The sequence below is a fragment of the Dromiciops gliroides genome, chromosome 2 (genome assembly GCF_019393635.1).
Source record: "Dromiciops gliroides isolate mDroGli1 chromosome 2, mDroGli1.pri, whole genome shotgun sequence".
In the NCBI taxonomy this organism is placed as follows: Eukaryota; Metazoa; Chordata; class Mammalia; order Microbiotheria; family Microbiotheriidae; genus Dromiciops; species Dromiciops gliroides.
In genome coordinates, this window is record NC_057862.1 from 148,360,798 (window position 1) to 148,384,020 (window position 23,223).

At 46.6% G+C, this 23,223-nt stretch overlaps 1 protein-coding gene across 2 annotated transcripts in view; it reads left to right on the forward strand.

Moving 5' to 3' along the window:
* The window catches only part of PLEKHO2 (pleckstrin homology domain containing O2), a 38,568-nt gene extending 17,832 nt beyond the window's left edge, over positions 1–20,736 (forward strand). For both annotated transcript variants that reach the window (XM_043986395.1, XM_043986394.1), the window contains exons 4-6: positions 9,862–9,966; positions 13,221–13,319; positions 19,485–20,736. In XM_043986395.1, coding sequence (XP_043842330.1) covers positions 9,862–9,966; positions 13,221–13,319; positions 19,485–20,699 — 1,419 coding nt within the window. In that variant the 3' untranslated portion in view covers positions 20,700–20,736. The remainder of the gene's footprint in view (positions 1–9,861; positions 9,967–13,220; positions 13,320–19,484) is intronic.
* Positions 20,737–23,223: the final 2,487 nt, after the last annotated feature.

Here is a 23,223-nt window from a genome sequence, read left to right on the forward strand (position 1 = left end):
ATCAGGTCCTCCTGAATCCATGGAGGTTTGGAAACAAGGTCTCCCAGGGAGTGACTTTGTAAGATGAAAGGTGAAATTTGAACTCAGGTGTCTCCTGATCCCCAAGCCCTTTCTACTACACCCAAGCCACCTCTCAGTTGATAAGTGTATTTCCTTTTCCTAAAACTGAGACTCTTCTGGAAAATGTCCAAAGCATGATTGCTTCATCTAGCTCAGCCCTGTGGCCCTTCTATCTTGCTGCCGGCCTCCTTAGAAGCGACTTGGCCAATTCTTGGATGCTTGGGGCAGCATGCTTCTGTCCCCCACTTCCAAGAGTTTGGCTAAAAGGGTTTGACCAGACATCCCCTCCCCTTGCTGCCGCACATAGATTCTCCATTAATTGGCATCTGAAGTGGTCTGACTGAGGTGCCTGCTACAGGTGGGTCCTTTTAATAATTCTCTCTTGGGCATCTCCCCAGTTGATTATTGACAGGAGATGCATTTAAACCTCTTTGTGTATTGAGCAAGTGTATCTTTAGCATAGCTTTTACCCGCCTTTTCTGCCAGAAGACAGTATGTACCCAGGCTGATTCTGTAAGTTTTCCTTTGGTGGGTCCCTGGTCAGTAGAACCTGCCCCTAACTGAACCTCAAGTGGGTCCTACTCCTTAGTTTTCCATAGGGGAAGTGGAGTCTGACCGGGGCAGTTTGTATGTGTATACAAGTTTGAGGCCGAGGTTTGGAGATGGAAAAAGTGGGGCTGAATTACTTTGAGCTCTGGAGAGTTGGAGGCTGGGGACCTTGGGACATAGCTCAAGGATAGGTTGGCTACCTCTGGATTCAGGTGGCCCCTAGGTGTCTAGGTGCCCATGGTGGTCTTCCTATTTCATCTCCCCCCCTCCCCCAACACTAACCTTCCAACTCCTATCCCTAAGTAATGTACTAATAGAGAGTGTTTTGAAAACACCCTGGAAGGAATGCTGGAGGGTCTTGGCCTCATCTTGCTCCCCTAGTCCCTGGGCATGATCTCAGCACTGACCCCCCTGAATTTCTAGGCGCTACCCCTATCATTCTCTGCTGGGAGATCCCAACGGCTTTAAAGAGCTCCACCCTCCCTATTTCGCTGATTTCATTTCTATCTGAGCCTGGGTATGATTTCTTGCTGGCAAGATTCCTCTGTGGCCAAAAAAAAAAAAGATTGGGGGGAGTGGGTTGCAGATGAAAAGTTTTCTGTTTGTACCATTTTTTCTTTGGCTGGGAGTCTGTAGTGGGTGTTGACACACAGCATACTTTCACAGATGTTGAGACAGAGTTCAGATTGCGTTCTTTTCCCTCCCCCCCCCCAACTTCCATGTGCAGCTGTGTGGTATGCTGTGTTACCCACCCAACATTTTCCATTTGTGATGTGCAGCAGGCACAATTGTGTGAGGCTGAATCATAGATTCTCTTTGCCAACTCATTTTTCTATTCCCCCCCCCTCCTCCAGAGGTCATCCTGTCCCTCCCCTAGCCTCCATGGCATTTCTCCACCTCAGCCCAATGTACTCCTCCACCACTCCTTTCTTTCCTGGTACCTGATCATACTTGTTGTGCCTCGTGCACTGGAGGCTTTGTGTTTTCAAGAATTAGTTCCTTAACCCTTGTCCTCCCAGTGAGGGATGGGTTCTGACTCAAGGTATGAAGTTGGAATGGGAAGTCTGGGAGGCACTAGAGAGATTTGAGGACCTCATAGAGCATTTGAGGAGGTGTTATCTCTTCCTGTTGCCCTGGAGGAAGATGGACAAACCAGACCAAGGACTGAGGCAACCAGCTCAGTCACTTAGTAAATATTTATTAAGCCCCTACTGTGAGCCAGAAACTCCACTAACTCTGGGGATACAAAGAAAGGAAAAAGACAATCCCTGCCCTTGAGGAGCTCACAATCTAAGTGTCCAAGTGGATGGAACAATAGATCTGGAGTCCAGAAGATCCCAAGTTCAAGTCTGGCCTCAGATACTTACCAACTGTGTGACCCTGGGCTAGTCACTTAACCTTGCCTGCCTCAGTTTCTTTATCTGTAAAATGAAGATAATAGCAGCTCCCTCCCAGAGTTGTTGTAAGGGTAAAATAAAATGATCTCTTTTGGGGGGTGAGGCAATTGGGGTTAAGTGATTTGCCCAGGGTCACACAGCTAGTAAGTGTCAAGTGTCTGAGGCTAGATTTGAACTCAGGTCCTCCTGAATCCAGGGCCGGTGCTCTATCCACTGTGTCACCTAGCTGCCCAATGATGATCTTTTAAAAACACTTTTCAAACCTTAAAACTCTACATAAATGCTAGCTATTATTAATACTGATATTATTATCGTTGTTTCGAGTATTGACTTTTTCGAGTAAGAGAAGTTAGTGGGACTGGGGCAAAGGTTGCTCCTCAGGCCAGGTTTGTGCTGACAGTAGTTACTTAATCTTTGCTCCCTGATGGAAAAGGGCTCGGACCTGGTTTGTCTGGCAGATGAGTTTCCTTTGAAGGTTTAGGACCTTGCAGCCCCACACCCAGATCTGGGTGGGAGTGTGTGGGGATGTTCATGTGGAGTGCCTGTGTGTGTGTCTCTGCCTTCATATAAGCCCATGTAAATCTGCCTGTGTACATATGTTGTGGGGATATGTTGGGAAAACAGGAGTGGAGATGGGGGAGGGGGCTTTGCCTGTAGGTTTCTTGCCTTATCGATGTCACAGAGCAGTGTTCTGTCTTAACCATGTTCTCCCTCTCCTTCAATCCCCTGATAATAAACTAAGCAAAAAGAAAAATCCAAACCATTTTTCTGGATGATGTCTTCGTGCATCACCTGTTGGGGTGACCCTCTCAGTTCAGATGTTCTCTGGCTTCAGCTGCCTCCCTCCCCCTGTTCTCCTAGAAGCGCAGGTGACCCTGGGAGCCACTGGGAAGGGGATGGGGATCTGAGCCTGAAGAGGGGAACAAGGAGGGAAAGACCACACCTCCAGGCATGTGTTTCAGGGACCACGGGAAGGTCAGATGTTTAAAGTGGTGCTTTTGGAGGACGCTGTGGGCTGGCGAGCTGGGCATTATGTTGAAATTCTGGGTGACTCAGTTTCTGAGAAACATCCAAAATGGAGCTAGGGAGGGCAGAAATGGAGAAGCTGTGAGATCCTCAGCTGGGAGTTCTTTTGCTCATGTTCATTCTCTCCCTTCTTGCCTAATCTTTTTCCTTCCCTTTCTTACTCTCTTTTTTGGGCTTTCTTTCCCCTCCCTTTTTGTTCTCTCTCCCTCTTTCTTGCTCACTCTCCTTTCTTGCTCTCTCCTCCCCTTCTTGTGCTATCTCCTGTTCTCTCTCTTTCCCTCCCTCCCTCCTCCTTCTTTGCTCTCTCCCCTCTTTCCTCTTCCTTCCTCTTTTCTTGCCCTCTTCCCCCTTATTGGGCTATCTCCCCCTTTCTTGCTATCTCCCTCCTTTCCTTTCTTGCTCTTCCTCCCTTTCTCAATCTCACCACCTTTCTTCTCTTCTTCAACTCTCTTTCTCCCCTAATGAATCCCAGAGCTCCCCTTGCCACTTTATGGGATGGAGCAGGGAAAGGCTAGAAAAGGAGAACTCATTTTGATGAGTGGGGCTGGGGAGCTTAGAGAAATGGGATCATAGGCCTGGGGTGGGTTTTTTTTAATAGCCCTAGGATTAAGGGGTAGGTGACCCCGAGGCTGGAGATATTGATTGACCTGAGGTCTGTGTCTATAACCACAATGCTAAAAATATCTGGACACCCCAAATTCCAGGTGTCAGGTGACAGACTACGGGAACAGGGATCTGAACTCTTCTGTCTTCAGAAGCTTCATCTTTACTGTGGTATCTTAACTTTGTTAGTGTCCTTTGTGTCTGAGGAAGGTCCCGTGACACTTGAGACTGCCCTCATGTGCTTGGGCTCCTGCCCCTTCAGAGGGTAGGGCAGCCCATGAAAAGCTTTGACTCATAACTGAGGAGAAGCTCAGGGACCCCTTAACATGTCCCTAGAACCTGGCTTTCAACAAATTCAATTTAACACATATTTAACAGGCGATTCCTTTGAACAGAGGATCAGGTGATCAGGAGAAAATAAAGTTTTCATTCATTACACATGTTTCTTGCTCTCACAAAGTTTATAGTCTATGGGGGGGGGCGGGATATGTCATAACCACAAATAAGAAACGTAATGTAACAAAATGATACAACATAACATATAAGATAAATGCAAACAGATTACTTTGTGAGGTCTGAGAGCAAAAAAGTCATTATTTATTGAGGAAGGGAATCAGGGAGGGCTTCTTGGAGGAGGTTGTATTTGAGTTGGGCAATAAAGGATGTGTAGGGCAATCCCATAGGGTGGAAGGCAGCAGGAGGCTTTACAAGAGTAGAGAACTGTGTGACTAAAGACTGGAAAGCACTGAAAGTATACAGGGAAAGGAGAGTAGAAGTAGAGAGTGTTAAAAAGGTGAAGTGGCTCCAGTCTAGCTTCTCTTGACAGACAATAGGGAGCCATTGGAGGGTTCTGACTGGATGAGTTACTAAAGCAGATCTATGCATGAGAAAGGGAAGGTGTGAAGGATTATTTGGAGAGAGTAAAAGTGGTAAGTCTTATTAGGAAGCTATTAAAATAGTCCTGGAGGAGGGGAGCTAGGTAGTGCTGTGGATAAAGCACCAGCCCTGGATTCAGGAGGACCTGAGTTCAAATCCGACCTCAAAACACTTGACACTTACTAGCTGTGTGACCCTGGGCGAGTCACTTAACCCTCATTGCCCTGCCCCCCCCCCAAATAGTCCTGGAGAGTGCTAATAAGAGCCTCTACTGGGGTAGCATTGGGATGGTGGGCAACCTCAAACCTCTCCCCCATCTGCCTCTTCTGGTTGAGCTTCTGGGTGCTCATAGAATTTTTGCCTAGGAATGACCTTAGAGGTCATTTAGTCTAACCCCCTCCCTTTTCCCTGAGGGTGAAAACAGGAATAACCTGCTTGTTTGAGTGAATGAATGGGGAAAGGGAAAAGGGAGGGAGTTGGTCCAGCTTGAGTTATGGGAGCTCTTGGGGAGCCCCCTTCAGTGCCTCTTGTCTTCATGGAGTTCTGGCCAGCCCTGAGAAGTGGAGGGAGAGGAGGCTATGAAGCATTAGCCATCCCTTGGGGTGGGGATCCTACATTTCCCTGTTTCTCTCTGATTTCCTGGAGCAGGTTTCCCACCCCCACCCCTTCCCCAACTTTCCCCCAGAGCCTGCCATAGGGAAGGCACTCTCTTTGTTGCCTGCAGGGAGGCAGGCCCGTTCTCCTGAGAAGAGGGGCTGCCACGTTAGAGATGCCCTTTTCCTTGTGCTCTCTGCCTGTATTGGGTCATCACCATCCCTTTCTTCCCTCTCCAACCCCCCTCATCAACCAGGCTCCAGGATGTTTTCTGTCTCCCTGTGTGTTCCCCTTCATACTCCACAGGACTGGCTATGAAGGTCACGTGGGCAATGCTGTCTAGTCCAGGGACCTTTTCCCCCCTTTAATTAAATAAACAAAAGCCCTAGTGTCTTGTATACCCCCTCCCTTTGTGCCTCCCTGGGTCCCCATGCCCCTGACCCATGAGGTCATGCTCAGAAACTGTCAGCCAGGCTTTGGGACTACTGGGATAATTTGGTGCTCAATTCTGGCCCTTCCCATCTTGGCTGGTTCCCACTTAACCTTTCTCTCCCTCTTCCTTTTTCTTCTCTTCTCTCCTTCCTTTCTCTCATTTCTCTTCCTTCCTCTCTTCTCTCCTTTCTTTCTTCTTCCTTTCCCTCTCTTCTCTTTCTTTTTTCTTATACTAGGACAGCGGCCTCTCTGGCCTGTGTCCAGCTCATTCCAGCCTTTTATTCATTTGGGGTAAAGAGAGAGGCCTGAAATATGTCAGGGAAATTGAAACAGCTGAATGAAGAATTCTAAAATGTGGCACCAAAGTGGGACTTTTAAAAGCCTTTTTTTTTAAAAGTCCCAGTGTGAAGCTGAGCCCATGTTCCTAGGAGGAAGAGGCCCCCTGAACTCTAGCAGAGGGATCACCAGCCTGACCCAATGGTCATTGCATTGAATAGACAAGGTTTTTTTTTTTTTTTAATTCCTGAAGGCACAGACAGCTAAGCAGTGAGGGTGCTAGATAGCTTGGTTCAGTGGAAAACTCAGGAGCCTCTGGGTTTTAGTTTCAACTCTGCCACTAAGTGGCCTTGGGCAAGCCCTTTCAAATTTCTGCGCCTCTGTTTCTCCATTGGTAGAGTGGGCCAACTGGTCCCCATCTAATTTACTTCATTGGATTGTAGTGAGCAGGTGAGATCATGGATATGAAAGAACTTTGAGAAGGATAAAGTGCTATATGATGTGATTAACTGGAATGACATTTTTCTTCTGTACCTGAGGTTCCCAGAATGTAGCATTTTCTTGGGGAATGAGAGCTAATACTTCCTTCAGGGTTGAAGGGTAGAAAAAATTTTCATTAATGATGATGACAGGGAATTCTGTGTCTAGAGTGAGAAGGAAATGTTATGGCTGTGGAAGTGGTAACTCCTGCAGACTGGCGCATTTTTGCATATCCATCCCACTTGGGACCTGTGCATTTTTCCTGCATTCCCGGTTTTCTCCAGCATATCTGAAAATGGGATAATACTCACTGTGCCAAAACAGCTTAGTCCTACCCCTTCATTTTTACCCATAGGGAGCTCAAAGATGAAGAGATCTGATCAAGTCACAGCTAATTAGTGGCTAAAATGGGACAAAAACCTGGGTTTCCTTTTTTTTTTTTTTAGTGAGGCAATTGGGGTTAAGTGACTTGCCCAGGGTCACACAGCGAGTAAGTGTTAAGTGTCCGAGGCCAGATTTGAACTCAGGTACTCCTGACTCCAGGGCCGGTGCTCTATCCACTGCGCCACCTAGCCTCCCCCTGGGTTTCCTTTTGTCTGGATTGTCAACAAACTTTTATTAAGCGTCTTCTATGTGTAAGGTGTGCTGTGATAAGTGCTGGGGCTATTTGGACAAGGAAAGGCAAAAATAGTCCCTGCCCTCAGGAAGCTTACAATCTAATGGGGGAGACAGCATGCAAACAACTATGTACAAAGAATACATATACAGGATAAACTAGATAAGCTCAGAGCAAAGGAATTAGTGTTAAATCGGACCAGGAAAGGCTTTGTTACTGAAGGTGGAACTTTAGCTGCAAATTCAAAGCCTGGGAAGTTAGGAGTTGGAGATGAGGAGGGAGAGAGGCTCATTGAATATATTATGCGGCCACCATTCTCCATTGGAACTGAACCTGGTCTTTCTTTCAACTCAATGCACTTCCTCTAAGTTCCCCCCAATAAAAAGACCCACGTTTTAGGAGTATGGAGGAAATATTAATGAAAGGGCACTGTTTTCCTGCTGTCTCTCCTGGGACAACTATCCACTCTGCTCTCACCCTTGACCTGCCAGACTTTATCTCTGTGGTCTGGTGTTGAGGAGGGGGAGCCTTTAGTTCTTACCTGATGGCCTGCATGCAAATTAGTACATGGTTAAATTGTAGGATGATGATAATACTAACTGGGATTAATACAGGGCTTTCAGGTTTACAAAGCACTTTACAAATATCACCTCACTTTATTCTCACAACAACCCTGCCAGGTGGTGTTAATATTATCCCATTTTACAGACGAGGTTACTGAGGTAGACGAGGTTAAGTGACTTGCAGTCAAATAGCTAATAAGTGTCTGAGGCTAGATTTGAACTCAGGTCTTCCTGGCTCCAGGTTCAAAGCTCTATTCACCATGCCACTCAGCTGCCTATCATAGATTTAGAGCTGGAACTGATATTAGAAGCCCTCAAGTTTTACCCTCTCGTTTTACAGATTTGGAAATGAGGCCCAGAGAGGTTAAGTGACTTGTCCAGCTAGTAAGCTAGTAAGTATCTGAGGTAGAATTTGAACCCAGCTCTTTTTGACTCCAAGTCTAGTGCCATATACACTACACTATGCCACCGCTTGGGTGTTGAGGAAAGGGGCTGGGGGAATGTTCTATAGAATACAAAAGCAAAGGAAGGTGTTATATAACAATGAATTATAAGGAGAAGGTATTATATAACAAGGAAAGTGTGAAGCTGATATATAATAACAAAGTGGAAACAGGAGAAATGCCTTCTACAAATCCAACAAATAAATGGATTTTTTTTGGATAGGAGAAAGGTGACATAGAAAGAAGAAAGAGCTTTAGAGTTGGAGCCAGTAGCCCTGGGACTCATTTCTCTCATTGTGAGGAAATCAGTCTAGATCAGGGCTTCTCAACTCTGGCTCCACTTTACCCCTGTGGTGATCATGACCTTAGATGGGAAAAATTCACATCTTTAGTTTGATATATTTGGTTTCTTTTGTAATATTATATATCATATTTAATGTGTTTAAAAGCATTCTTCTTAGAAGGAGTTGATAGAAGGGGGTAGCTAGGTGGCACAGTGGATAAAGCACCGGCCCTGGATTCAGGAGGACCTAAGTTCAAATCTGACCGCAGATACTTGACACTTACTAGCTGTGTGACCCTGGGCAAGTCACTTAACCCTTATTGCCCAGCAAAAAAAAAAAAAAGTCTATAGGCTTGACTTTACAGCCAGAAAGGTTCATAACACAAAAAGGGTTTGAGAACTCCTGGTCTACTGGATGCCCAAGGTCCTTGCCAGTTCTAACAGGTGATGAGTACCTGAGTTTCACTTTCTCTACCTGTAAAATGGGGATAATAAAGCTTATGTTGATGCTTTCACACAATAAAAATACTCTATAAAGTCAAGCCACTCTTCTAAGGTTAATTGGTTATAAAATCCAGTGAAGAGCCCTCTTCTCTCCTTACTATTCCCTTTCTCGTTGGTGGGAAGGGAGCCTGTGTCCTGGAGGGGAAACTCTGGCAGCAGACAGGTCTGCTCTTAGAGCAAAACACAGAATGCAAAGAGGAGGGAGGAACTCTGGCCAGAAATACTGGTGAAGGTGGAGAGAGAGAGAGAGAGAGAGAGAGAGAGAGAGAGAGAGAGAGAGAGCTAGCGAGAGAATGTGCACCTCAGTTTATGGTGATGGCGAACAACAGGGATAGACTCTAGCTGCTATTTGGGATCTTTTCTAAGCAGTGAGTTAGTGACCAAGGTAGGCCTAGAAGCTGAGGTTAAGGGGTGTGTGCTTAGGAGAGCTGGCTTCAGTTCCACCAGTGTTGAATGGAGTGTAATGGAAGGAGTATTGAACTTGGAGTGGGAAGACCCGAGTGTGAATTCTGGCTATGATGTTTACTAGTTGTATCTTTGGGCCAACTGTGTCGCCTTTCTGTGCCTCAGTTTCCTCAATTTGATAAATGGGAACAACACAACCTATCTACCGGGGTTGTTGTGAGCTGAGAGCTCTTTGTAAACTTCAAAGTACTATATAGATGTCAGCTGCTGTTATTTTTATTTAGCCCTGGAGGTCTTTCCACTCCATCTTTTTTATTCTGCTTTTCCAACTGGGAGCAGTTGAAAGCTCCTTTGGATTGAGGGCCCTTCCTGCCTTTCCCCTTTTTTCCTCCGCTCTTATTCCCTTCTCCCTCTTCTCCTCCTCTTTTCCTCCCTACCACCCTTTTCCCAAATGGAGGTGTCAGGTGTCGTGCTTGGGTCTGGGAGTTAGAAAATATTGTAATTCCATTATTTCTCCACTCCCTGAACATAACCCTGGCTGAGGAGCATTTATGCATCTGACAGACTATTGGAAGCTAAATGGTAGTGAGTGTGTGTGTGTGTGTGTTTGTGTGTGTGTGTGTTTTGGGAGGCAGGGTACAGTCTTGCTTTCAAAGACTACATTCTTTGTCACCTTGCAGATTGTGGTTGGGATTCATGCCCTAATAGATACAACATCTGAAACCTGTTAAACTGTATTTATTTCTCTAAACAGGTTCATGACATCAAATTCCAGGCTCAGAATGGGGAAGAGAAGGAGTCCTGGATCAAAGCCCTCAATGAAGGCATCAACAAAGGCAAGAATAAAGCCTTTGATGAGGTAAGAATCCTAGGCTGGAACTGGAAAAGTCTTAGAGGTCAACTAGTCTGCTCTCCTCATTTTACTAGATTTTTTTTTTTGGTGAGGCAATTGGGGTTAAGTGACTTGCCCAGGGTCACACAGCTAGTAAGTGTCAAGTGTCAGAGGCTGGATTTGAACTCAGGTACTCCTGAATCCAGGGCTGGTGCTTTATCCACTGTACCACCTAGCTGCCCCTGCTCCCCTCATTTTACAGAGAAGGAAAACTGAGTCTCAGGAAAGGGAAGTGACTTGCTTGGAGCAATAAAGACTGGTCAGCAGCAGAATACTGGGTTTGCCTCTGCTCTTGCTTGGCCTTTTCTCCAGGTAGTGTCAGTGGGTAGGGCTACCCACAGGCTGTGTGTGATTTTTGAGGTGAGGCCAGAGACAAATGCACTAGCTTTGAAATCCATCCCAAGTTGCTGCAGCTAAGTGGTACAGTGGATAGAGCACTGACCCTGAGGTCAGGAGGACCTGAGTTCAAATCTGGCCTCAGATACTTACTATGTGACCCTGGGCAAGTCACTTAACCCCTGATTGCCTTCAAAAAAAAGAAAGAGGGGCAGCTAGGTGGCGCAGTGGATAGAGAACTGGCCCTAGAGTCCGGAGTACCTGAGTTCAAATCCGGCCTCAGACACTTAACACTTACTAGCTGTGTGACCCTGGGCAAGTCACTTAATCCCAATTGCCTCACTAAAAAAAAAAAAGAAAGAAAGAAAGAAAGAAAGAAAAGAAACCCATCCCAAGTGCTTTGTCTATCTACCTTAAAGGGGGTGGGGGTAAGATATAGGCCAGACCTTTGGTTTCAGTGGCATAGAGAACCCTGGCAATGTGTAGCAAAGGCAGGCCTCCCAACCCTAACTAAAATGCAAGCTCTGGCAGGTCCTATTTGGAAAAGCTTTGAATGTGGGCCCATGAACAGATATCTGTATTTGTCACCTGAGGACCAGCCTTCCTAAATTCAATGAGATGGCCACAGGGTGATGTAATTTCAACAGTCTACCAAGCGGTAGAGGGGTTGTGATGTATATCAGTGGAGGGGGGTAGGTGGGCCTACAATGGTGAAACCACAGATCCTTGAAGTATTGATTCCTTTGCCCCTTGCCAAAGTGTGAAGACCTGGGAAGTAGCAATTTACTCAACCTGTTATCAGTGAGCCATAGCTCAGCTCCTGATAGTCAGATCCTTTCCAGTTATTGGCAGTGAAAGTCTAGGATGGGGGATATAGAAATTCTAATAAAGGAAGACACATATTCGGCCATAGTGGATAGAGATCTGACCTTGGAGTCAGCAGTATTTGGATTTACTTCCCACTTCTGCCTTTGTAACCCGGGGTGAACCACTTAACCTTGTCCCCCCAACTTGCTCACTAGAACTCTAAGTTACAGTAAGGTTGGGTTTTTTTTTTTTTTTTTTTTGTTTTGTTTTGTTTTTTGCGAGGCAATGGGGGTTAGGTGACTTGCCCAGGGTCACACAGCTAGTAAGTGTTAAGTGTCTGAGGACGGATTTGAACTCAGGTCCTTCTGAATCCAGGGCCGGTACTTATCCACTGCACCACCTAGCTGCCCCCCAGTGAGGTTGTTAGTCTGAATTAGTGGAGAGAATTTCTACACTAGGCATTCCCAATGCTAATGAGATCCTAGGCTGGAATCAAAAAATAAAGACCATGGCCAAAGGAGAAAACAAGTCCCCTGGGTATTATCCAAAGACCTGCCTTGCCTTTAGGACTCTCAGAGCCTGTAGAGGGTCCTCTGATGTGATTATAGCCCTAGCTGCACACCCTATTTCCTTCCTTTTTCCTTTTATGCTGGTGCTGAGGCTTTGAAAGAGGACCAGCTCTGTGAGCAGACTTGGGTTTTTCCTGAGAATGTCAGCTTTTGCCTATAGGCTCCTGGGATCATAAATTCTGAGTTGGAAAGAAATTTAGAGGTCATTTATCCAATCCCTTTCTCCCCATTTTATGGATGAGGAAACTGAGGCAGAGAAGTTAAATGATTTTTTCTCTATGTTGAATAGGTAGTATGTGTAAGAGCTAGGATTCTAACCCATGTCCTCTGACCCCAAATCCAGCACTCTTTCCACAGTACCACCTCCCCCGGAAGAGCCCCACTAACTGCCTCATGAATATAGACTATTGTGATTGACCCACCTGCTGAGGGTGTTGGGTAGGCTATAGATGTCTCTCTTCCCCCTCCCTCCCCCTCCCCTTCTCCCTCCCTCTCTCTTTCACCCTCCCCCTCTTCCCATCCCTCCCCCTCTTCTCTCCTCTCCCTCCCATCTTCTATTCTCTCTTTTACTCTCCTCTCCCTTCCTCCTTCCCTTCCTTTCCCTTCCTCCCTTCTTCCTTGCTTCCATCTTCTTTCCTTTGTTTCTGTGCTATTTTAGATGGAGACATTGTGCCTGTTGTGTCTGAAGTAGGAGACTGCTGTCCATCCATCCTCCTGTGGTGAACAGCTCCCTGTGAGCCTAGGGAGTGCTAGGGAAGGCCCTGGCTCCTGGTCAGGGCCCGGAACAGCAGCTGAATTTTTTCCTGAGGCAGATTTCTTTCTTTCTTTCTTTCTTTCTTTCTTTCTTTCTTTCTTTCTTTCTTTCTTTTTTTTTTTAGTGAGGCAATTGGGGTTAAGTGACTTGCCCAGGGTCACACAGCTAGTAAGTGTTAAGTGTCTGAGGCCCTGAGGCAGATTTCTAGTGAGTTGGAAGTATAGGCATGTATGTGACAGATACTGTCACTCCAATTCAACTAGAGAATAACTTTGGGGACATAGAGATTGCCATCCCTCTTGTATGGATGGGGAAGATGAGGCCCAGAGATGGGAAATGACCTGCCAAAGTTCTCCTAGTACCTCCAGAGGTACTTGAGAGTGATGAGGAGGGATGGAGAAAGGAACAAAGGGGGACCCCAGGTTTTGGAACCCTGTATTCCTTCAAAGCTTATCTTAAGCACTACCTTCTGTTTATACATACACACATACATACATACATACATACTTGCATATGTCATTTCCCCCAATAGAATGTAAGTCTCCTGAGGACAGGGGTGGTTTCATTTTTGTCTTTGTTTTCCCAGCACATAAAACAGTGCCCAATCTAGAAATTAATCTCTCTATATAATCTGTATACTAACAAATATTTATTAATTGGTTGGAATAGTTTTAGATTAAATTCCAGAGCATTTTTTCCCCTTCCTTTTAAGGCTTTCATCAGACAACTGACTTGAGTCTTATTAACATTTTCAGGTTAAGGTAGACAAGAGCTGTGCCCTGGAACATGTGACTCGGGATCGGGTGAGAGGTGGGCAGCGGCGACGACCACCTACAAGAATCCACCTGAAAGAGGTGAGGACAGTTCAGGCTGTGGCTGAGGACTGGGCACCACACCCCACCCCACCCCATGAATGTCTTCTCCTTTCCCCTAGTAGTCCCCCCCAACACACACACACACACAGGGGTGACTACAATACAGGCAGCAGGGAAGAAGGAACGTGGGGGTTGTATAGCTCCTTTGTCACCAGATAACAGCTGGCGAGGTCTGGGGGACCAGCGTCCCCAGAGATTCTGTCTTTGTCCATTAGAATCCCCTTATCCTGGGGAAGGGGGAAGGGTCAGTCTCGGTATCAGGCACAGGATAGTGCCTGGTACAGGACCACACTGTGGCTTTGTCCTGGGCCCCTGGAGAGGCTGGTGTGTTAGTGCATATCCCTGAGGTCTGGAGCAGGGCTCAAAGGCCATATACCTCTGTGAGAAGAAATAGGCTCACAGTCAGGGGAAGGGGACTTCTGTTTAATTTAGATAAAGCTGGAGGGACGACTGTGCATGTATGTGTATGTGCATGCATGTGTGAAGTTCAAATGGATGTTTGTGTGCCTGAGAGGGTATACTTGCACTTGTGTCACTTTCTGTGCCTGTCAGCTTCCCGGTGTGTATAACACCACCACCACAACACAACAAAAACAACAGAATATTTATTAAGCACCTACTATGTGCTGAAGATACAAATCCAAAGACAGCCCCTGCCTTTGAGGAATTTGCAATCTAATAGGGGGAAGACCACAGACACAAAAAGAAGCTGAAAATGGGGGAGGGGCAGAGGATGGGAGGAGGTACCCAGTGCAGGTGGGACATGATGGAGAGTCCCAAGGAAGTCTAAAATCAGAGTGACTGATGGGAAATGGGCGTGTGGGGATGACTGTTCTGAGGGGTGTGTGTGTCCCAGTCTGAGAGGCTATATTTATTGTCTAAATATTCATTCAGTAAGTACTTTGGGACTCTCTGCTTTGTGCTGTATAGGCACAAAGGGACATGCGGAAGGAGGTTACAATGTGGGCCTTCTCAGGGAGTCTCTATATAGCCTAGTTGGAAATAGAACATATATACATGTGAAATGGCATGAGTAATAACAACACTAATAATGGCTGATGTTTATAGAGTGTTTTTAAGTTTGCAAAGCATTTTACATGTACTAAATGACATGTGTGATCCTCGAAACTATCAATATTATTTATCTCCATTTTAGAGATAAGAAAACTGAGGCTAAGGAGAGATTGCTCAAGGTCACACAGCTAGCGTGCGTCTGAGGCTGTCTTCCTGACTCTGCATCCAGTGCTCCATCTACTATGTCACTTAGCTGCCTTAAACAAAAGGCTCTATAATCTCAGAGAAGTTAGAGAGAATTTTTGGCTGTAACGAGCAGTGAAGGCTTTCTGGAAGATGGCAACCGTGTAAGCTGAGCCTCAAAAGATGGATGTTGATTAGCAGGGCTGATGGGGGAAGCCACTATAACAAAGCAGAGGCATGCTTAAAGGCTGAGCCAGAAATATAAAAGACTCGCTTAGCTCAGTTTGGCTGGAGTTTGGGAGTTTGTATACAATCTGGGAGCTTAGGCTGGCAAGGTATTTTGGGAACAGATTGTGGAGAGCCTTCAGTGGCAAACTAGGAATTTTGGACCCTGTTTAGGAAATAGGGAGTCATTAGAGTTATTTCTTTGTTTTGTTTTCAAGTAGGGTAATGATAACGATCAGACTTGTGCTTCCTGCACATAAATCAGAGGGGGCATTAAAGAGAAGAAAGACTGGACAAAGAGCAAGGCCATTGAGGAAGATGTGACATTAGTCCATGAGTGAGGTGATTCCAGTAAGGGCTAGAATGAGGGCAGTGGTACAGGGAATCAAGAGGAGGAGGATGGATATAGATGAGAGAAGTTATAAAGGAAGAACTGACCAGCTTGGTGATTGACTGATTTGGGGATTGAGGAAGAGGGAAGAGGCTAATATGACTGAAGTGTCAAGCCTGGGGGAGCAGGAGGATGAGGGCGCCATTACCAGATATGGGGGAGTTCATTTAAGCAGAGAGGGAGGGAGAAGATGGAGAGTTCCCTCTTAAATACAGTGAAAATAACAACTCTTGAATAATTCATTTGATATGGGGCAGGAGGGACGCATCCAAGGGAAGATAACCACTAAGTAGTAGAAATGTGGGGCTAAATCTCAGAAGCCAGATTAGGGTTGGACATGGAGATTTAGGCCTTGTTCATACAAAGGGGACGGAGAAAGCAGTGAGCATGGGCGAGATCACTAAGGGAGAGAACGGCTAAGAGCAGAGACCCAAACCTGAGAAATATACCCTTCTAGGGAGCGAGAGCAGGAAGAGGAGCCGGTAAAATGGTCACAGAAGTAGGAAGAGAACCAAGCAATCAGCAAGCATTTATTCAGGGCCTGTTAGGTGCTGAGCACTGGGGATAAACAAAAATGAAAGTCTCTGCCCTCAAGGATCTTAGACTCTATCCTATTTTATATACACATATATCTATATATATGACATAGAAGGTCATATGGAGATGGAATATATATATTTATACATATATGTCCATATGTCTGTATATGCATATATATACACACACATTTATATTATACTAAATTAATGCAAGGTAATGGGGATGGGGTGGGGAGGGAGTCACTAGCAGCTCAGAAGAAGACTCATTGAAGGTCGTACTTGAGGTGAGCTTCGAAGGAAGCTAGGGATTCCGAGAAACAGAAGTAAGAAGAAAGTCTATTGGAGACATGGGAAACAGCCAATGTAAAGACATGGAAGCTGGAATGTCTCGTGGGAGAGACAGTTAGAAGACCAGTTTATCTGGACTGTAGCATGCATGAAGGAGAGTTATCATGTACAACAAGGCCAGAAAGGAAGAAGGTTGTGCATTTGATCCTAGAGGTGATAGGGAGCCACAGGAGCTTTGTGAGCAGGGGCAGACCTGGGCTATGGAAAATCCCTTTGGTAGCTTTGTGAAGGATGGTTTGGAGAAGGGAAGACACTTGAGGAGAGAGATAAGGGAGGAGGCTATTGCAAAAGTTCAGTGTCCCAGTGTCCCAAAGTCTCAGAGGAGAGAATTTTTTTTTTTAAAGAGGAGAGAATTTTAAATGGGAGGGTCTGGTAAGCAGTGTCAAATAAAGCCACAGGTTGGAGGAAAGCAGGAAAAGCTATTAGATTTGGCAGTTTGGATGTCATGGGTGACTTTTGAGACAGCAGTTTTAGGGGCAGCTAGGTGGTGCAGTAGATAGAGCACCTGAGTTTAAATCTGGCCTCAGGCACTTACTAACTTTGTGACCCTGGGCAAGTCACTTAACCTCATGAGACAGAGGCAGAGAGAGACAAAGATAGAGAAGAGAGGGAGGCAGTGGGAACGTGCCACTCATTCAAGTAGATAGTTTGGGTGTGAAAGGAAGTAAGGAAATAGGATCCTAGTCAGAGGAGGAAGTGAAGGTTGTTTCCAAAATTGGGAAAAGCAGATAACAAAGGTGAAGATACTGGAGAGAATTGAGGGAAGCAAATCCCAGTGGGGTTAGAATAGCCTTCGAGGTCTGGGAAAGAGGCAAGAAGAAAGGAAGAAGTGAAGGAGGGGGCTGTGTATGTGTCTTTGTGAATGTGCAGTTGGAGAGAATCTCTGGGTTTTAGGGGTTAAGTTGTACAGTGGGAGTGTCCCCACTCAGACATTACAAGAACCTTCAAGGATCTCTCGGGAGAGATTAGTATCCTGAGTACAAGGTGGGATTCCTGCTTTCCAGGGCCTCCTAGACTCACCAAAGATCAGTGGGGGCCTGGGCAAGCTTGAGGAGCAAGTCATCATGTCTCAGTTCCACAGAACCCTCTAGACAGGCAGGGAGCAGGGGAGAAATAGGGACTTTTTGGTATGTTTATTATGCAACTATTTTCTTTCCTCCTGAAAATAAACTGTGGTTTGGGGACTGACCCTTACTTAACCTTTGGATTTCTCCTGTATCTGTGACTGTTCATTCTTCCTTTGGGGAGAATGTTCCCCTGGATAATAGGACTGAGGACTCTCACTGGATTAAGAATTGCTTGGGATTAGCTGTGCCAACCCACAGAGCCAAGACAGAGTACCTCAGAGCAAGGTCTCTGGGGAGGCTACTGAGCTGTTCTGTTTTTTTTTTTCTTCTTCTAAATAGGACCCTAATTCATAACAACTTCCTGTCTATAACACACAGTGCCCTGGTTTCTTCTCAGGCTCTTGTGAAACATGGGAGAGGAAGGGGAACCTGTCTTCCCCTACCCCACTACTCCCATTAGACATAATACACTTCCCCTAGAAGGTCAGACATACCTGATTCTAGAAGGGAAAAAACATAGTCCATTAAGGAAAGGACTTGGGGGTGGGTAGAATACATTTGAATTTTGCTGCTGATCAGTTGTAAAACATGACCGTTCACTACTTTATGCCTCAGTTTCTCCCCAAACGTAGTGACCTAACTAGACATAGGGTGGTTGGAGCAAGTTCCAGACAGAGCTCAGATCGAATTGTAGAGGGCATTTACTGACCCAGCAACCCCTCCCCATCATTCCTTCTGAAGTGAGGAGGGAGGAGGGGAGGGGTTGAAAAAAACAAACACAAAAACCTTTGTGAGGAAGAAAGGGATACTGGTCAAGAGGGATAAGAATGGTGAGGGAGAACGGGGAGAAGGGTTGGCACTTTGTCCATCTAGGTCTTAGAAGATAGACCTTTGATGAATAACTTGGTCATTTCCCACTTTCCCCACCTAAGGATATTTATGAAGCTCATGAGACCATGAATAGTCTCGAGGAGATCGTTTCCATCATAGAGTTTTAGAGCTTTGAGGAACCTTATTGATTCTCTTGTCCAAACCCTTCGTTTTATATACAGGGAAACTGATACCCAGAGAGAAGTGACTTGTCCCAGGTTACACAGTATATTAGTGAGAGATCTGAGACTAGGACCCAGGTATCCTGGGTTCAATCTAATGTTCTTTTTTGTTCATATTTACATAAGCTTTTCCTACTGATCATCTTCTTGCTGGTGCCCAGCTAGTTGACTAATGGACTTACTACCTAGTCTTCATGGGTGACTTCCTCGATTTCCACACAACTCACTAGGCTTGAGTTTGGTTCATTGTCCTTATTCAAAACTCTTTTTCACTGGAGGAACATTACTGTCCATGGTGTCCTGGGAATAGTTTTTGGTTTTTACCCCCCAAGGTAGTGGTGCTGTGAAGCTGATGTGGGAAAAGCCATCCCAGTTTGGTAGGGAGAAGCCACAACTTCAGGGACCCTGCTCAGTCTTATTCTCTCTCCCTCCCTCCATTTTACCCTCCAAGTACAGACTAAATCCACAACATATAGAATGATCTGTACACAGGTGAGCCCAACTCAGAAGAGATCAGGCCATAGCTCTGAAGGAGATAGAGGCAGAGTCAGAGAGTATTAGCCGAAACTTTGGAAGTCCTATAGTCAAAACTGAGGCCCAGAGATGTTGTGACCTGCCCAGTCACATAAGTGGCCAGGCTCAGTGGCTCGTGCCTGTAATTCCTACTACTTGGGAACACTGAGGTTGGTGGATCCTTTGAGCTTCAGAGTTCTAAGCTGAAGGTTTCAGGCATCCGAGCTAAGTCCAGAACCACTACAGTGTTCCCTTGGGAATAGGGGCCCACCAAGTGGCCCATGGAAGGGCAAACTGGTCCAGGTCAGAGATAGAACTTGTCAGAGCTTTTGTGCCAATCTTCAGTGGGGGTGGATCTGTGAGGGGCTGCTACACTTCCAGCCTGTGCAAGATAAGGAGACTCAGTCTCCAAAAAAAGCCCCCCTCCCAACAAAAAGAACTAAAGTCAAACAGTTACTAACAGAGCTGAGACTAGAACCCAGCTCCCCTGCCTTTCAGCTCAATGCTTTTTTCCCATTTATAATTATTATAAATAATAAGCTCCTTCTTTTCCTTTCTATTCTGGTGTCTCTAGAATGTCATAGAATCCTGTTGGATGCCTATGGTGGGGGAGTTCAGGGTAGATCAATGTGTGGCAACCCTGAAACTTACCTAAAGCAATTGCTTGATCCCCTTGACTCAGGTGACCTTTGGGAAGGGGACTAATGCCATTTGGAGGCTGTCCTCACCACTCTCTGCATTAACTTATCCTTGCCTTGAACAATATCCAGTGTGGAAGATGGTTCTCAATCACTCTTTTCTCTCCCAACCAGGTGGCCAGTGCTGCATCAGACGGGTTGTTGAGGCTGGACCTTGATGTTCCAGACAGTGGGCCCCCCTCTTTCATTTCCAGCAACAACATTAGCGATTCCCCTCCTCGAGAGAAACCTCGACCACCCATGCCTCCAACCAAACCCTCCCAGGACCCAGAGAAGCCAAATTTGGAAGATATTGCTGAGAAGCCAGAGGCAGACGAGAGTCCCCCAGCTACTGCTCCTGATAATTCCCCAGACCATCCGGAGGACCAGAGTGTGGCAGAAACAAGTGAAGAAGACTTGGAAACCTCGGCCCTGCCTGGGGGCAGTAAGGAGAACCTGACGGAAGGAAATAAGAGTGGAGAAAAGGCTCTGGAGCTACCTCCCAAGGTTCAGCCTGACAAACTGAAAGTAAGCTGGGAAAATCCAAGCCCAGAGCCTCCCACCCCTGTTGGCAAAGAATCAGATCAATCTACAAGTTCAGAGACCGCTTCCAGGGAGGGAGGGAAGCCTCCAGCCCCTCCACCAAAGATCCTGTCTGAGAAATTGAAAGCATCTATGAGGCAGACCACCAGCCAAGACCAATGCCAGGACTCCCAGGCTTCCAAGAGCCCTGACCCTGACCCAGGTTGTTCGCAAGTTTCAGTGAATGGCGTGACCGACAGTGACAATGGGATCGAGCCCATTGCAGAATCGAGCCTGCAGAGAGCCACAGAGGATAGCAGTGACCAGAAGACTCCCCTGAAGGAGGGGGACAAGGGCCAGCTAGCCTCTTTGGAGCCCAGCCCAGCCTCCTTGGAGGACGAGGGAGCCGAGGAGGGCTCAGGAGCAACCCTCCCGGATGGACCCCCTGTTCTGTCACCCCTCCAGCCCCGATGTGCCTCCCTAGGGAACCTGCTGTCGGAGAGCGACAAGGGTCAGCGTATGCCCCTGGACAGGCACCAGCTGGTCAAGATAGAGAAGAAGGTGACCTCCGAAAGGGAAAAGACTGAACAGCTCTTGAATCAGGTCCTAGGCAGAGAGTTGGAGCACAACCAGGAGGGAAATGGACCCCCGGCCAATGCTGAGACATTGCTCAACCAGGCAGTAGAGCAGCTGAGGCAAGCGACCCAAGTCTTGCAAGAAATTAAAGTTTTAGGAGAACTGAACAAGGAACCACCGACCACCCTGATAGAGAAGCAGAAAGAAAAGCAGAAGGACCTAGTGACTCTGTATAGGAGAAGTGCTCCCTAGGGCATGCTTAAGCACTTTTTTTTCTTCTCCCCCCCCCCCCCCCCCCCCCCCGCCCTTTTATGGTCTCCCTGAAGATTTTTATTCATCAGTGCTGTGGCTGGGGCAGCAGGCAGTAATGGGTGTAGGCTTGGCCCTACCCCCTTGTCCAGCCACTTTCTTAGCAATGGCCCCTTTTCCTCTTTAACGCTCTCTTTCTAGTGAAGTCTTCTCGTCATTGACACGGCACAGAAAGTTGCTACTGTAGAGGGCACAAGGGATGATGGTCAATCCTGCATCTCCATCTCTCAGCCCTGCAGGGTCTCCATCTAACCCCAAATAGCTGGATTATACCCAGCATGCCTCAGGGTGCTTGGCCTCAAAGGGAAGGGGATCCTTCTAGGGGTGGCTGTGAACTTCCAGGCTCATCTCTACTGTTTGCTCTCCAGCGGAATGTCTGCCCTCACCTTCTGGCCGTCTGTGTGCTCATTTGAAGATGAAATCAGCTTGGATGTCTGCCATTCTATCAATTAGGAGAGGAAAGGCATCTTTGGAAGGAAGGCCAGTTTTGCCAGAAGCCATATACTGTAGCTATTCTGGAAATTCTGTTCCCCCTCCTCTGAATGGGGAATAGTTGTGTGGTGGTGCTGACCATATCCATGGGTTGAGGCAAGGGCTAGGGCTTCCCCAGCATGGCCTAGGCTATAGCCTAAGAGAGAGCCAAGTGTCTGGGACAAGTCATTTGCCCAGAGTTCACCAGGGATCCCTGGTCCCTAGAGACCAGACCAGGTGTATTCTTGGCTTGTGTTTCCCTCTGCCCTTATCTTGGTGCCCTGCGTGGGCAGCATAGAGAGAGATGAATGACTATAGTGTCCCCTACCCACTCAGGGAGAAAAGTCATGGCTGTGTTTGATCATTGTTAATGTCTCAGTATTTGTTGTTTTGGCCACTTTCAGTTAGCTTTGGGTGCATTAGCCCTATGTCCTGAAGGGGGTTGAAGGTGTGCAAGAGTTTACATTCTGGGCTCCAGGGCCTATCATTACATCACTTTGCTGTGTCCTCTGGGGAAAGGGAATCTGGAGGCAACTTCATTTCCAAATACTCAAGGACCCCCTACGTGGTTCCTAGATGTATTGTCTACTTTTTGGTTCCTAAAACGCAAACGGTCAAGCTGAGACCCTTTTCCAGACTGGTGGGAGGTCGCTGCTGCAGAATAAGGAGGGATAAGGAGGAGGGGCACTGGTTGGCCTTAGGGGACCAATTAGCTATGGAATCCTGAGCCAACATAGGTTTCCATGGTTCTCGTTGGAAGGGCTCTCAAGGGGTCACCTGGTTCATTTCCCTACTTTTGTGCAGGATTGTGATGCAGGCTACCCAATTCTTAAATTCTTGTTAGTTTTGATTCTGGACACTCAACCCCCCCCTTTTTTTTTTAGATTAAAAAATAAACTCACCTATAGGAGGATGATAATTTTTGTCCTCCTTGAGTGACATTTACATGGATGCCTTCTATACACTTAGCCTCCTCCCTTCATCTGCATTGGTTTTGTTTTTGTTTTTGTTTTTGTTTTTGCAGGGCAAAGGGGGTTAAGTGACTTGCCCAGGGTCACACAGCTAGTAAATGTCAAGTGTCTGAGGCTGGATTTGAACTCAGGTACTCCTGAATCCAGGGCCGGTGCTTTATCTACTGCGCCACCTAGCGGCCCCCACCTGCATTGGTTAAACAGCCATTAGTGGTGTCAATCAGGCCATTTCTTGTCAATAACCACAGACAGTGCTAGTAGTTACAGCAATCGAATTGATGGAACTTGTCCTGGGAATGAATCATTTCTCTCAGCCATACCAGTGGATAATGAGACCAGGCCAGTGATTTCTAGTGATTTCCACCAACATCAGTTTGGATGATTTGGGATAGAGATGGACCTTGTGGTGACTTGTGTCCTCTGGCCTCCCCTTATCCCTCCTAACCACACCCCCCCCTTTTCCCTGGACCTGGAGACTTGGATGGTTCAGTGGAAAGAAGGAAGGGCTGGTGAAGTGACAGGAATGACATTTTCCCTACCTTTCTCTCCCTGGCCTCAAAACGGTGTCCTCTTCCAGGGTTTGTAGGGGGAGGGAGGACTGGGTGGTACAGGAGAGATGTCATAGTCAGTTTGCCTTGTGTGTCATCAGAAATCATTCATTTTACTGTCTGGCAATGTTTGCTTCCCTGGCCTTGTTCCCTCCACCGACCAAGATCAGACTCTGCATTTTCAGCAGTTGTTCAGCTGCTGCCCTAGGAATAGCCTAGAGCTCAACATTCCCAGGTGTATGCAACTAATAGTTACCTGTTATAGCCACAGAATGCCTGCTCAGGGGCCTAATCTATTCTGGAAATTTCATAAAAGGCCCCCAAAGTCTATGCTGGGATCAGATATTTTCCAGACTTTTTTTTTTTTTTTTGCATGAGCACTTTTTGTTTAGTGAAGGATTAAAAAAAGAGAGAATGCCACCACAGACCTTCCTAAGAATGCAGCACGTGGCATGGTGCCTTGCACACAGTTGTCAT